Source organism: Mastigoproctus giganteus, chromosome 4, assembly GCF_048544385.1.
Source record: "Mastigoproctus giganteus isolate SK-2022 chromosome 4, ASM4854438v1, whole genome shotgun sequence".
NCBI lineage: Eukaryota > Metazoa > Arthropoda > Arachnida > Uropygi > Thelyphonidae > Mastigoproctus > Mastigoproctus giganteus.
The window spans coordinates 233,654,839-233,671,412 of NC_143578.1; the positions used below are offsets into that span (position 1 = coordinate 233,654,839).

Sequence of the window (16,574 nt, forward strand, 5' to 3'; positions counted from 1 at the left end):
GTGCAGCACACGATTCTTGATTAGACCGGGGTTCGAGCCCGTGACCACCAAATACGGAGGATGTGGAAAGGTCAGGGAATGACCACCGCATATCCCCGGAGCAATTTGGCCTTAGTTCTCCTAAAAACCAAAAAAAACCAAAAACCTGACTATGGAGGCACCTCACTGGAGGCAAATCAATTCAGTTATAGTGAGAAGAAAGCTCAAAATGTTTCTGTCCTTACCAATCCAGATTGACTAAATCCCATGGTTTTCAACCTCAGCTCGAAATTGCCTTCAGAAAAGCCAGCAGTAAAAATATTAATTCAAAAACTTAATACATAATAGGGCTACCTTCAGCCTGTATGACAGCTTTAACCCTTCTGGTCATTCTTTCTACCAACTTTCAATAGGGACTGGCTGGAAGTCATCCTCATTCCTCCTACAAAGCAACTGCCAGAGCTTATTTGGAAGAAAGCCATTTTAGCCACTGCATGATCTGGCACTCTAAATATATACTCTCAGTGCTTTTTTTTTTTGGGATGGTACACAATGGTACGGCGTACTGGCACCTTTATTAACAGTGACGTGTGACGTTTGGATGCAGTGCACTTCGAAATTTGTAATATTCTCTAAATTTTTTTCATATGTTTACCTACTATTCAAATAAACTTAAAATTATTTAATTAAATTTGCTTTTTTTACTGTATATTGTTAAGATATTTCTATATAAAACTGTATAACCATTTTTATAATTCTAAATTACTCAGTCAGACCTCTGTTTAACGAAGTCCTTTTAACTTCCCCTTGGAAGTTACATACTTTCTGTTGAGCGAAGAAAATTTTCATATAGCGAACGGATTAGAAGAGAATTAACTCAGTATGTACTGTTCGCATTTCTGGCCTTCAGGCAATTAGTCCTGCTGCGCGAATTAAGAGAGCTAAAGCATTCTACAATTTAGTGGTACCTGGTAAAACCTATCCGACCACCTGTCCCACATACGAAGGAGTTGTGCTAGTCAAGAGTAGGCAAATCAAAGTGTGTTCCCAATGTGCTCTGGCCCACCTTCTACTGCAGTGGTGTCCAACCTTTTCCCGTACAGTGGTCATATTCAAAAAAATTCAAAGTTAGATTTCTTTAGTGTGTTACATTTTCCATATCTTGTTGCATGTAAAAGAAAAATTGAAAATATTCGAAAATTTTATTAAGTACAATACAAAATTACATTTTAATGAACAAAACATTTAATTTGAAAATTTTTTTGATAATTAATAAAATTTAAAATGCTGTTTTAGTTCACTTTCCTCATGGGCCATAGGTTGGACACCTCTGTGAATCAATTGTAAGCACCCCGTTCGAGAATGAGAAAAGTGATTTTCTTTTACCCCGATAAATAATATTCTGTTGTTTTGCGGAAGTGCGTTATCACATCTTTCCATAAATTTTCCCCATCTCTGTTTACATGGTCACAGTACCTGAATATCGGAATGACACCAACATTTTGGACAGTTTCAAAAAAAAGAAAAGAAAAAATTCAAATTTAAGAACTAATGACAATATAACGAGAGACGACAAACAAGGACAATGAAGGTATTAATCCTTCTAAACATGAATTGTTGGCATTTGGCGAAAGCGAAGTTAGAAAATTGTCAATTAGGTTACAGTTAAATTAAAGAGATGCAATTCGTGGATACCTAATTGATAAGAAGGTTTCGAAAGAATTGAAGAATTTGATGAACGCTCTGAGTACGATACCAATTTCATCGAGTGAATGTGAACGAGGATTTTCACAAATGAATCTGATCGCCAGCCCAACCAGCGCTTCATTGATGACAAAAACAGTTTCTTCACTACTGTTTCTTAAAATTGTAGGCCCACCGCTGACCCGCTTTGATCCAGCAAAATATGTCGATTCATGGCTGCTTCGGAAACATCATTCAGCAACCGACACACAAAGAGGAAGAAAAGAAGTCTGCATAGGACAGTGGTCGGCAACCTGCAGCTCGCGAGTGGCATGCAGCTCTTTTAACACGTAACTGTGGTTCTTTAACTTTACAGTTCACATGAAGCAAAATTTGAAATGGAGTTAGAGGACTTAAATATAAAGGACATGTGGAGTGCAAGACTAAAATGCCTTAAAACTGAAATTGAGGGTTTGGAGAGGCAAAAAGGACGCCCTTGCAATTCTACAAAAATGGACGGTGATTGATGAGTTTAAAATGCAGACCAAATTGTGTTCGATGTGTGGAGTAGCTTACCGGACCCATATATAAATTTGAAAATATTTGCTTTTGGACTTCTCTCAGTTTTTGGTTCAACGTATTTCTGCGAGCAAATATTTTTGAACATGAACTATATTAAAAATAATCAAGAAACCATCGTCTGAACAATGCAAGCATGTTTAAAGCTCAGCATGTTTAATTACGACACACTCGCATGATGTTGAGAAACACTTGCTCAAGAAGTTCATCAGCAAAAGTCACATTAATTTGTACCTAATTGGATGTTTGTTATGTTTTTTCAGTATTAATAAATAATATTTCAAAAAATATATATATTTTTTAATAAACACCATCCCACCTTTTCCATTTCTTAAAAAACTCTTGCCCCCTCCCTCTCAGCTTGAGCCGAGTTGCGGCTCTTCGGATTCTCTCTCTCTTTTTTTTTTAATTAGATCAAAAATGGCTCTTCACTCAAAAAAGGTTGCCAATCCCAGGCATAAGGGATTGGTGAGAACTTAATAAAAATTTGGAATATTCTACAAAAACTTTATTATGAAATATTTTTACTTATGTTATTATTTTTTACTTATTTTACTCACATTTTACTTATTTTTTTATATACTTGAATAATAAATTTATGCTTAATAAACTGTGTTAATATACTTAATTTGTTGTTCTTATTGTAAAAACATTACTACTAAAGTAACAATATCAGAAAAAAAAAATTTTACAGTACTTTTCATATCCTTTTAATTTTCAATTTTTCCTGATAGCAAAGAATGAGTACCAGCACCTATTTTTATACAAAAAAAGCACTGTATAGTATGACATGGAGTGTTGTTATGCTGACAGGACCCATTTCCATAATACTGTGTAGGCTGCATATAATTTTCCAAGACATTCTTTACCAAACAGACATTCTTTACCAAACTTTGTGGTTGAGAAGTTGCAGTCTAACAAGGAGCATTTTCTCAGCAATATCTACATGCAAATGCATCCACTGGAGCAAAACATTTTCTATTCATTCAGTTCAGTTCATCACCCAACAGCACTTTCTGCTACAATTATAAAGTCCATGAATGCTGGATATGACCACTCCAAATACCATTTCATATTGGTGACATAATATTGTGCTTATGCACAACTGCCTTCTATGGCACCTCCATAGGCAGGTGGGCAGGAGCAGCAGTGCATAGCACACGCTTCTTGATTAGACCAGGGTTCAAACCCGTGACCACCAAATACGGAGAATGCGGAAAGGTCAGGGAATGACCACCACATATCCCTGGAGCAATATGGCCTTAGTTAGTTGCTAATGCTCCTAAAAACCAAATAACAACAACAACCGCCTTCTGTTGAACCCAAGGTTATGTCACTTCCTACAGATGGTCGACATACTGAGAGATGTTCCTTTAGCCTCTTGGACCTCTTTCAACTTATATGAAGCATGAACTACCATCTTTAAATTTTTGTAAAACGTATTCCATGAGTTGTTGAGGCAATCAAGTTTTTTTTTTTTTTTTTTTTTTGAAATATTGCCTACGGACCTGAACTTCTTTATAGCATCCACCACAGTGAATTTTGGGAATTTCAAACAAGTAGCAGTTGAGGGCATAGAAAAGTTACTAACATGGCATCCAACCACAATCCCAGGCTAAAAGTCTAAGTTGCAATCCAAATGGCATACCTGAAGGACATACTAATTTTACAAAATTTCAGTAAAACTCATGAATTATACAAATCTTTATATGTACTGCTGGTCAGAAGATTGTCTGTTTGTGTGAAGGGGCCAATACATTTAATTCAGTAATTCTGCACTGGTTTTACACTAGTAAAACCAAGTCTGTGAGGCTCCTCTGGGTTCAACATCCCTGCTGTACAGTGAGATATATCACTGCAACTTTAATGCCATTTTACTATGAAAAAAAAAATAATAATTTCATTAATATAAAACTAGAGGTTTTGCCTCCTGCTCACTTCTTCTGATAAAATAAAATAAAATAAAATACTTACAGAAGCTTTTGACACTGTTGTGTCTCAGCTAAGAATACATAAATACATTACATATGGAAATCAAGAATGGTACCGCGTGGTCATGCTAGATAAATAAAGTGTATGCACGAGGTTTATCTAGCATGACCACGCTAAGACAGAAGCTTGTTTTACCACAGTAAAACAAACTTCTGTTACGTATTACCACATAACCTGCATCTCCCACTTCTCCCATTGGCCGAATAAATATCACTAGGAGGAAAATTATTTTAATGTATAGAAAGATTAAGTGCAAAACTAAGTATGTAAAAAACATTTCATGGTAAATGTACAGAAATTCACATTTTTACACACTAAGAGGTTCCTTTTTTTTTTTCTTTTGTGGTAGTTGTTGGCGCATAGGCTTCTGTGGCCATAATGCATCTCCCAAGGTTTTTGCAGTACTTTTGATCCAAGCCCGAGGCGGGAATCGAACCTGCGACCTTTGGGTTGCCAGGCAGGCACTTTACCCACCCGGCTAGCCCGGTCGGCTTAAGAGGTTCCAAATAAGAGCTTGCTATGCTTGTGCTTAAAATTGCCATGGTTACAATGATAACTGTCAAATGTATTATGCATGCTCAATAGTTAAAATGATCTAAATCAATAAATACTATAATTTGGAAATTTAACTAATTTCACTTACATCTACTTCACATTCAAAATCTACTCCATCTAACATACGAATTCTGCACAGTGCTACTCTACCACGGTTATTCATAGATTTACCAATATATCTAATTGAACTAAGCGACGAATCTGGGCCATTTTCATGAGTGCTACCAGTGTCTGTTGGTGAGTGGGCTCTGTGATCTGTCACATCATCTCTCTCATCTGCCATGACAGACCTAGAAATACAAAAAAATTATATTATAGTTCATAGTAATAAAACAGATTATTCAAACTAATTGAAAGAATTATAGAACAAAAATGAAATTTTGTTAAACACAGATTAAAATATAGTCCAAACCATGAATATAAAATGAACACTGAATGCCAAGAATCATAATTTTCAAAATAATCTTTGAAGTATGACAAGCAACCTTTGACACAAAACAACTGTAAAGACTACTGTTTAAGAAGTGGTTCTCACACTTTAGCCACCTAAGATCCCCTTTTAGTTTTAAAAAATTTTCTGCAGAATCCCAAACTTAACAAAATCATTTCTACAATACAGATTCTTTCATTTTAACATTTTCTTTTTTTTTTTAATATTTAAAAAAAAAAACTTATTTTAAAAAAAATAAGAAATTTCAGGCATTATTTGTAGACTCCCCTGCAGTGCCTCCACAGAGCCCCAGGGGTACACAAACCACAGTTTGCAAAATTTTGGCTTAATGGATGGTGAATTTATCTGTGCCTCCCTATTAAGCAAGGAACATATTACACAAAGTCTCTAACACATACAGCTGTCTCTATTATGACCTCCAATGAAAAAAAAAAAAATTTAAGAGATACAGAAATTTGTAGACTCCCCTGCAGTGCCTCCACAGAGCCCCAGGGGTACACAAACCACAGTTTGCAAAATTTTGGCTTAATGGATGGTGAATTTATCTGTGCCTCCCTATTAAGCAAGGAACATATTACACAAAGTCTCTAACACATACAGCTGTCTCTATTATGACCTCCAATGAAAAAAAAAAAAATTTAAGAGATACAGAAATCACACAATCCTCCCTGGAATCTGTACAATAGACTACTCCCTTCAACTTTCTAGATATCACATGTTCAAGGCCAAACTGAGGGGGGAGGTTACAGGTTTATGGGTGGTCTGGTGGACTTGACAGTAAAAATTTCAAAGCACCTAATAATAAATAACTTGAAAGGAAAAGCTGAAATGCAGCTTTGTAGGTACTAGGGCCCTTAAATTAGTGATTTGTTTTTAATACTAAAAGTTAATGCATAGTGTTCTGTTTAGAGCACAATCATCACTTCTTTCACCAACTTTAAAGATTTCTATAGAGATTTTATAAAATCTCTATAGAGAGCTATAAATTTGGCTAAAGATATATCATTTAATCTTTCGTTATTAAATTATTTTTAAAAAAAAGAGATTATTTTTTCTTGTTTCTCCTGTTATTATTAACAATATGATTAAGAACCTAACTGCTGATGAAAATATAGGAAAAAATATTTACATTGTAAAAAGATTTTTACTGCATTTCTACAGAGAAGTCTGTATTTTCTAACTCATAAAGCTGCTGGTAGGAACATCATGAAGCTGACACTTGTATAAAATTACTATTTAAAAGAAGCCAGTAAATATTTATATCAGCACAATGGCGCTTGTTATTTAAAAAATTAATTAGTATTAATAAATAAATCAATTGGTGTGGTTAGGATTAGTCGTAAAAGTGTGGAAATCTGCTTTCCAGTGGGTGGCAGATTGTTGGAAAAAACTTCCATCTGGTGTTGCAGAAGTGGATGGTTTGAATAAATTCAAGGAAGAACTATACAAGCTGTTAAAAGGGATGGAGAGATGATATGGGAACAGAGGCAGATTAATACTAAAAGTTAATTTAGATTAATACTTAGGCTTCAGGGCCCCTCACTTGCATAGGCCCCTAGCAATGTGTTCACATGATCACAATGTGTTCATATGTTTTTGTAAAATTTGCAAAAGTAAGATATTTTAACCACAATTGGTTAAAACTGCTCTGATTCCCCCCCCCCTTGTGCCAGGTGGCATTGGAGTGGCCACCAACTTTAAGAAAAGCCTACAAAGAAATTTTGCATTCTTTGTCTTAAAGAGGGCCCCAAAAATTGTATAAGCTTCAGGCCCTAGAAAACCTGGGTCTGCCCCTGCATGGATGGAAAGTATTGCTGTTTTTTTTTTTTTTTTTTTTTGTGTTTTGGCTGATGCTGTATAGGCATGTTTTCTTGCATCATTTGCCACTATTAATACTAATAATAAATGATAGAAGGGAGCAAGCTTATACAGCATCTGCCAAAAAAGGGTGGTTAAGAACCACGGGGTCAACAATCATACCAAACCACCCACCTGTAGTGGCATGATAGGTTCAGCATTGCATCCTATATTCTTTTATAAAAGAACCTTTAATAGTATATTTATTGTCTATTAACTATTTTTAGGTACAAATATTTTGGCAACATTTATATACCATGGATAAACGAGGAGAGGGATATATTGCATTCAGTGCCCTGAAATATAAAAGAGACTTGTAATTTCTATTTTCTTCAGTCTGACTGCATTTCTCCAATAGTGAATTAATTATCTTCCCCCCCACACACACATACACAAAACCCAAATTTCTCTATATGCCCATTTTATATAAAATCATAATTTATACTAAGGATCAGACTTATTTTAGGAATAAAAAGATTTAATTTTAAAATAAATTAATTTTAGTTTTATGTATACAATTACCAGGAGCGGATTAAGGTCGGTTATGGCCCCGGGCACCGAAGAAAATATTGGGCCCCTTAAAAAAAAGAGAGAGACAGGGAAAATAAAAATACATGTTAACCAATTTTTTAAATAAATAAAAAATATGTACTATTAATGTTTTATTTCCAATAAAATTTGAATATAATATATGTATAATATAATTAATAATAGCATAATAATAATCACAAAGTTTTGAACTAATATGTTCAATTAATTTGTTGGGGTTTAGCGTGGGCCCTTCAGAAGTCGGGGCCCAGGGCGCGCGCCCGGTGCGCCCGCCGTTAAATCCGCCTCTGACAATTACTGTGACATATTTGAATACCACAATTTGAATAGTGCATTATCAAAGCAAAATGCTCTTTCTTTCTTCCCCCTCCCCGTTGTGCATTACTGCATTTCCGATTGGTCAATTAGGCTGCAGGACTTAAGTTGTCTCTTCTAAACTAAACCGAAAACAAGCTCTCAATGCTGTTTACCCTCCCCCCTCCGAAGGTGGGGGACCATGAAGTCATTCAACATTTTTGGTCATGTCAAATTTAAAACCCTAACAACCACCTTTTTTATTGCTGAATAAAACTCGCTAAATCCAGACAATACGTAATGTAGTTCAACAATGAAAATACATAATTTATTTTTTCACAGGGTCTGTACATCGTGACCCACGCTGGTCAGAAAATTATGCGAACACAATTCACCGTACAACGAGCCGGTTCTTTCCAGAAAATAACCATGGGATACGAGACCTCGGTGCAGCATGCGTGCATGTACAAGGATCACCGGCAGGTGCAAACAATCAAAGTGACAGCAGGGAGAGCTATGACGTCATCTTCTGCTAATATAAATGAACTAGGAAGACAAACGCACGCCTTACTTCAAGTTAACAACTGTCCGTTCACGACATCAATTTTTTTTTCCCTTCTTTCCTTTAATTAGCATGTTAGTCAGTAAGCAGTGACCGCTATTGTGGGAATCCAGTTTGATGATATCAACGAAAAACAAACGAATATTTATTTTGCATCAACGATTGTTAACGAGATTATACGTTTTCGATCATATAGTCTCGTTAACCATCTTTTTTCATAACATATACATAAGCAGCAGATAAGTTTCTTTTATTTATATTTTCTCCATTAAAAACGTCAAGAAGCCTTTCTTAAGTGCATTGTTAGAAAATAATAGATGACGAGGGCCGGCTATTTCGTCTGCTGTCACAAGAAAATGAGATTCCGTTGGTAGTGAGCAACGAACCTATTCATTATGGTCCCCATCGCCGCCCAAAAGTGCGTTCATCACGATTAGTTCACGGGTGGCCTGGACGTCGTTTGCCTGTTCTCATTTGTAACAGCTGAATAGAGAGGATGAATCATGGGCAACCCTACACCATCTATTGTTGAATTCTGTAATGAAAGACACACACAGGCTTCTGATAACTGCTGTACTCCCGTTAGCTAAATAGAACAAATTACTGTTCAGTTTGCCGTAATAGTGGGAGGGGGAGAAGTTGCGGGCGTGCTCTAAAGGAACTAAAATGACAACATAATTCTTATCTACCTAGATCCTGGTGACAGGATATATGCGTAATTCTGCAACTCAAAAAAGTGACACCAAATACTCTTTTCCGTCATTAAACATATCAAAATAGAAGGTCAGTACATGGGTCTTATTAATTAACGGCACGAGTTTGAAATTATTGCAGTCATCCGTCGTAATGCGTGTTGTTAAATGCTATGACACACTCCACCAAGGACCCCTTCAATTAAAGACAAAATAACTGTGGCCTGGGTATTACAAAATATCTAACGCCGTAGTAATTTCTCCGAACTGCGAACTCAAATTATACTCGAATTCGCAGTAATTGCGACATCTCTCACGATGCCATCATTGGGGGTTGATTTAATGGTGCACTATAGTTTTCAAATTTGCTAAAAACTACGGGAAGTCGAATTTGGCACTATTTGGCCAGACTATATGATTCTAGGATAACTTTCATTAGATGGGGGGAGGGAAGAGTGGACAAATGCTTTTTTTTTTTTTTTTTTTTTTGTAAAATTTAAAAATAAATAATTAGTTCTTGATTCTTCTTTGACGTTTTATTAATCATTTACATATAGTATTAATTACCTATTACACAATGCCATTCCTGAAAGCCTTGTTGGAAAAAAAAAAAAAAAAAAGCATAAGAACCAATAATAAGATTGTCCACAAGAACGCTCCACCAAATATATGAAGAAAAAAAACAACATACTGACCAGAATAATTTTAAAGCCTTTACACAACGAACTAAAGACACCACTGTGGTACCACAACCAACTCACTCTTAATGCAAAGCTTGCCAGCCCTAAACCGGACTTACCCTGCTGACTTCGGTTTATCCTACACCGATATGGGATATAGCAACACAGGAGTAGGATAAATTCACCCTACTCGCCTGTCACTACCGATGCCCACCTGGGATTCTTACACTGCTGACGGAACAGGGGTCAGCAAAGCAGAATTAAACTTCTTTACTAACCCCTATTGCACAGGGTAGGATTCCATCACACCTGCTAACAAGAGCAAGTTACTGCCAGTGTGGCTGTAACTTGACGGCTTTTTGTGGACCTTCCTACACATGGGATTAACAGCCAGCTTACCCCTGCAGCCCATAGAAATGTACTCAATTCCTCACATTAGCAAGTCCTTTGCTAATGTGAGAACCTTTCAACTGAAAGTATCCGAGCCCTTCACATCGTGGAAATTCACATGTTGACTCCTGAAACTTGTAGAAGTGGAACTCCAAGGAGTTCCAACCCTCCTGCATTCCCCATAGAACAGAACTAGCTGACACAGGTTTTCGCAGCCTCGGCCCAGTGGGGAATTCTTACCGAATCCTGTCATCTACAGTACAATTTCTCAAACTGTGGCCTGCGGATCCCTGTGAGTCCGTAAATAACGTCCGAAATTCCTTATGAGTATCTCGAAACTGAAAAAATTCAGAGCATAAAATAGGAGTTCCGCAAAACTTTTTCAAGATAAAAGAGGGGTGGGGGTCCTTGTGGCACTAAAGTCTCAACACTACAGAGCCCAATATGAATGAAATGTCCGTCTGCTATCTAAACTTTTGTCATATCTTTCATTCTTCTAATTCTGGGGTTGCCTTCTCCCACTTCTTTCTCTCACCTTTAAATATTTGCTTTATATCACAGGCGCCTCCGTAGCCAGGTGGGCAGGAGCGGCAGTGCGTAGCACACGCTTCTTGATTAGACCGGGGTTCGAGCCCGTGCCCACCAAATACGGAGGATGCGGAAAGGTCAGGGAATGACCACCGCATATCCCCGGAGCAATATGGCCTTAGTTGCTAATGCTCCTAAAAACCAAATAACTAACAAACATAACTTTATATCACATGGTACGAACACGTGATCTGTGACTGAAGGAGCACTCCACTTCATGAAAAGGATAGATGCACCTAATACACTTGCCACTCAGTATATGTTTTCTAAGATTTGGTCATCAATATGTAAAAATAGAAATTACGTCGCTACCGTATGACTCTATATTGGAGGAAATAATGTCAAACGGTTTGGAATTTCATTTAATACTCTAAAAAAAAAATTGAGCACTAAAACTTTAACCAATTCATACGCTGTATAACCTTTCAGCGTGTTTTGGCATTTTGATGAATTTCCTCTATTAAGCCTTTCTTCGTAAGAGCACTCCTTTGTTCCCCTCACCAGTCTTGTTGTCCTTCTCTGTACTCGTTTTAACAACTCTACATCCTTCCTAAAATGCGTTCAGGTCTGGAATCCTCATTTTAGAAAGGATGTCGAGTTGCTAGAACGAGTACATAGAAGGGGAACAAAGGGCTGCTCTTACGAAGAAAAGCTTAAGTTCTGCAAATTGCTGCGTCTGGAGACTAGGCACCTGCGAGGCAATCTAATTGAGGTGTATAAGACCTTGAATGGATTGAGCAGGCTCAATGCTGATGGAATTGTTCCTCTTGCTCAGATCACAAACCTGAGGGTTCAAATTGAGGAAAGCCAGTTGTAGAATAGATGTGCGGAAATTTGCCTTTAGCCAGTGAGTAGTTGATTGCTGGAACAGATTTCCATCTGTCGTTGTAGAAGTTGATAACTTAAATAAATTCAAGGCAGAACTAGACAAAAATTTGGAACGAACGGATTAGTGAAATGGGAAGCGTTTTTTTTTTTTTTGTTTTTTTTTGGCTGATGCTGTATAAGCTTGCTTTCTTGCATCACTCTTCCTCTGCTAATGCTATTAAGAGAAAACTCAGTGATGCTTGGAATTTCCTTTATTAAGAGGAAACCCCAAGCATCACGTTTATTAAAACATTACATTTTGAATATAATATTCCTGGTATGGTAGAATAATTTAACAGTCTCACGGGTAAATAACTGCCCTACTGATGAAGGTTAAGTTTTTGTTTAGATTTCCTTAAGCTTTCTTCAACCGAAAAATTACTAAAACGTGTTTGTTATTTCTGACAGTTTGTCATTTTCGTTTGGAACAGCTTTTATCAACTGAAAAATTACTAGATGTTTATTTCTGGCAGGTTATTTTAAGTTTCGTTTGGAACTGTTTTCATCAGCCGAAAAATTACTGGACGTGTTTATTTTTGGAAGTTTATTTCAGTTTTCGTTTGGAACTACTTTCATCAGCCGAAGAATTACTGTACGTGTTAACTTCTTCTTTCAAATAGGAAAAAATGGATGTTTTCTGATGGAAAGAATTTTAAACGAATTTAAAAATTAAGGAACTTGACCACTGTTCACTTCGATGAGATGTTGACACGAATGAAAATGGTTACAACAAAGTTTATGTAATGACTGCCCTTCAATCGACTCAATCAATCTGACCTTCACTACGGTGACCACTTACTGCAATATCTAGACGGATGTTATTACACTGTAGGTTCAGTAACCGAGGTTGAAACTGATAATCCATTAGATGCCTTTAATATAACAACTCCGCAGTGTGGAAATGACTTGTCACAGTAATTACGTATTACATGAATCCTTCATAACGCTTTCGAGAGTTAGAAGAGACAAAAAATGGCGAAAGAATGTTTTCATCGGGTGTAGACAGATAATTCTATCTGCTGACGCCTACCTACAACAAAACTGATTTCTTCTGCAACTTTTATGTGGGCGAATATTTCACTCTCTGAAGAAGGTCGGGCCGTCACGAGGGTGAAAGGGGTGGACTTAGGGCTTTGAATACCGAGATTCGGGGATCCCGGTCATTTTTTTTCCTGTATTCAAATCCCGGTATTTATACAAAAATACCGGTTTTTCGGTACTAATTTAAAAAATAATTATCCATGATTTATTCACATAAAGGTTATAAAATCGACAAAAATAAATCATTAATACTGCTGAATTTGCAAATGAGGGATTGTTACACACAGTACAAATGCAACGGAAACCTGAAAAAGTCATGAAACTGTAAGGCATAAAATCTTACAAATATATTTTTCTTAGTAAGTATAGTGTGTGTGGAAATAAAACACTTAAGGAATAACGAAAATATCATTACGGAAATATTTCCATTAGTGGGAGTAAGCCTGGTAGTGCAATTAAGGAATATGGCAAGTGCGGAAGGGTTAAAATTAAAAGCTTCTGAACAATAGTTTAATCCCTATATTACACCTCTACTTGAGGATGCGACATTTAGTGCATTTGGGAAAGGGTGTCGGTATGGGCCTCCGTAGCCGAGTAGTCAGGAACGGGTTTTGTTGTTATGTTTTGTTATTTGGTTTTTAGGAGCATTAGCAACTAAGGCCATATTGCTCCGGAATATGCGGTGGTCATTCCCTGACCCTTCCGCATCCTCCGTATTTGGTGGTGACGGGCTCGAACCCCGGTCTAATCAAGAAGCGTGTGCTACGCACTGCTGCTACTTCCCACCTGGCTACGGAGGTGCCTTAGTCAGGAGCGGGAGTACAATAAATAAATAAATAAATTTTCTGTTTATACTCCTGGACGACCAAATGATCAGAGGAGTTCACAAGATAGACAGAATACAAGAAACAGCACCGTATTCAGCAGTCACGGGCTTGAACCCCCGTCACTCAAGGCACGTGTACTTATGCACCCGCGCGCCTGACAACTAGGCTACGGCAGCACTTAGCTGCCGTAGCCTAGTGGTCAGGCGCGCAATAGCAGTAATAGCATACGCTCCTTGAGCAGACGGGGGTTCAAGCCCCTGACTGCTAAATACGGTCGATCTGCCAACCCGCATTGGACAGCGTGGCAGATTATGGTCCATTTTTTCTCAACATGAATTGTTGGGGAGGCTTCCATCCTGCAGGGGGTTTGATGATGGCTGCAGTTTACTTTTTATGGAGAAGTTCAAAGGTATTGTGAACATGTGATCTAAAGGGAAAAGATTAAAGCGTTTCGTTGTGCAAGAAAATATTCTGGTTTTTTTTCCACCAAAGGAAGAAGAGTGAGTTTAAAGAATAACACCGTGATTGGGCCAGGTTTAAATTAGATGGGGGGAAATATGTAAATGCGTGCATATAAAAAGTAGTACAAGGGGCGAGTGTAACTTGCAATCAATTGAATAAATAAATAAATGAGAAGGAAATAAATAAGGTGCTCGCACCAAAAGAGGGGTTTGTGGTTGTTGTTCGGAGGGGTTGCAGACTTCCAGTGGTAGTTCTGGTTCAGTTCGGGTCAAGTTCTGGGAGCGTCCAGCTATATAGTGAAGGGTTCCGCCGGGCATGTTCCTGTGCTAGAAGTTAATCCGGAAGTTGAATAACAAGCCAGTCAGATAGTGACTGGCTTGTTATTCAACCCTGGCTTCTACTACTGCTGTGGTAATTTCTTTCAGTATTAACAGAGAACTGTTCCCGAAATAAGACAGTACATGTACTGGAAGAGCTATACGGCAGAACGCAGATTTCAACTAAGAAGAGAGAGACATCACCGCACTCCGTGGAAGGAACCCGCACAAAGGAATCCCACCATGAAAGAGAAGGAAGATAAGTCCTCTGAACTGTGTGGTTTTGGAAATGGTACTTAGATAAAATTGCAGATTATTTTAGAGCACGGTTGAAGTTGAAGAAACACGAGAAATAAGGAAATGTTTAATATTGAGTTGGCTTATTGGTTGAAGTTGTAAAGAAAATTGATATTGCTAAATTAAGAGAGATTACATGGAATTGTTAGCATTAAGTTAGGATTTATGGATTGCTGTTTGTGAAGAGAATTGATATTGGTGATTAAGCGAAATATGAGGAAGTGATTAAGATTGAATTAGTGTAGTGTTTGAAGCTGTTGAGATTGTTAATTGAGAAAAAAATTATGGAAATGATAGCATGTATTAACAGATTGAATGAGAAAAATGAATAGATTAGATGTAAATGAATGAGTTATGTATTGTAAGTAGATTTGTATGGCAAATTACTTTTGTTTTATATTTGTGTCATTGCTCTTGAGAAACTCACAGCTCACATATAATATATATATACGATATATAATAATATACTCGTGGGGGGAGGGGGATATCCCTCAGCTCCTGGAAATTCTCATTTTTTTAACGCAGTCAGGTAGCTTGAGGGGAGCTGTTTTGCTGTACGAAAATCATAACAATGGCCATTGATGGCAATACTAAGGTACAGAGAAATATAAATTAATTTTAAAAAAATAATAATAAATATCCCCCCCCCCCCAACTTAATTTTGCTTTCTCACCAAGCTTAAATGTCAGTCCCTTTCTTTCGTTAATACGGGTATAGTGCTATAAAAAGTCAAAAAGGAAATAAGGTTTTTTGAAGATGAGGGAATAAGAGAGGGGGGGGGGGGGAGGTAAACTGCAACTCGTCTACGACTATCTCAGCACAAACCACCAACCAGCACAGAATCCAAAAGGACATTTTCTGCCAGTTTTTAAATAATATAAAAAACATACCGAAAACGTATCAGTCAGGAAATTTATCTGCTGTACGTGCCAGTTATCAAGTTGCACATTTGATTGCTTTTGAAAGTAAACCGTTCAATGATGGTGAATTTGTTAAAAGTTGTGGAAGAAATTTGTCTGGAGAAACAAACAATGATACAAGACATTAGTTTGTCTCGACAAACAATTATAAAAATTATGCGAAGAGTAGAAGATATTTGGAAAGAATTTGTTCGAACAACTTTTGGAAAACATAAAACAAATGAAATATTTTAGTGTGGCAGTGGGTGACAATACTGATGTAAATGACACAGCCCAACTCCTCATCTTCATACGTGGAATTAATGATAATTTTGTACCAGTTGAAGATTTAGCTGATCTACAGAGTATGCGCGGAACAACTACAGGTGAAAATCTTTTTGAAAATTTTTGCCAATCTATCGAAAAGTTAGGATTAAATATTAAAAACCTGGTAGGTGTCACAACTGGCAGTGCAAAAAATATGATTGGTAAAAACATTGGGCTCATGGGTAGAATAACCAAGAAAATGATAAAAATCGGAGCTGAAACTCCGATTGGAATTCACTGCATTGTGCATCAAGAAGCTCTTTATGGGAAAATATTTGGATCTCCTACACGTAACCTGTAAATTTTACAAAATCGCATGGCCTTAATGTGGCTGTTGCCGTGCATATTAATTATAGCAAAAACATGAAATACTTGTTATCTCTCAATTATTAAAATCCAGGAGCAAATAAATAAAGTACATCACAAAAATGTTTACTGAATACGAGCTGAGGTAAGCGTTATTTGTTTTATTAAATCACGGGCGATACGTGTTGCATTTAAATTTTAATTAAAAATCCCAAAGGAAATAAAGTATTACAAAACGTTGAGGGAATACGACATAGTGAAATATATGCAGTGAAAAGAAAGCAACTTACTTTTATATATTATTATTTAAGTAATAATTAATTAAGTAGTATCAGTTTTGTACTTTTTGCTTCAATTATTCACAAAAAAGAAAAAAATAA

At 36.9% G+C, this 16,574-nt stretch overlaps 1 protein-coding gene across 4 annotated transcripts in view; it reads right to left on the minus strand.

Annotated features, from left to right (window-relative positions):
• The window catches only part of cora (erythrocyte membrane protein band 4.1 like coracle), a 115,874-nt gene that overhangs the window by 71,657 nt on the left and 27,643 nt on the right, over nucleotides 1-16,574 (minus strand). For 3 of the 4 annotated variants that reach the window (XM_090371213.1, XM_090371214.1, XM_090371212.1), the window contains exon 2: nucleotides 4,877-5,078. In XM_090371213.1, coding sequence (XP_090227339.1) covers nucleotides 4,877-5,071 — 195 coding nt within the window. In that variant the 5' untranslated portion in view covers nucleotides 5,072-5,078. Of the gene's footprint in view, nucleotides 1-4,876; nucleotides 5,079-16,574 lie in introns of those variants that run through there. The other variant, XM_090371216.1, reaches the window with a different exon arrangement.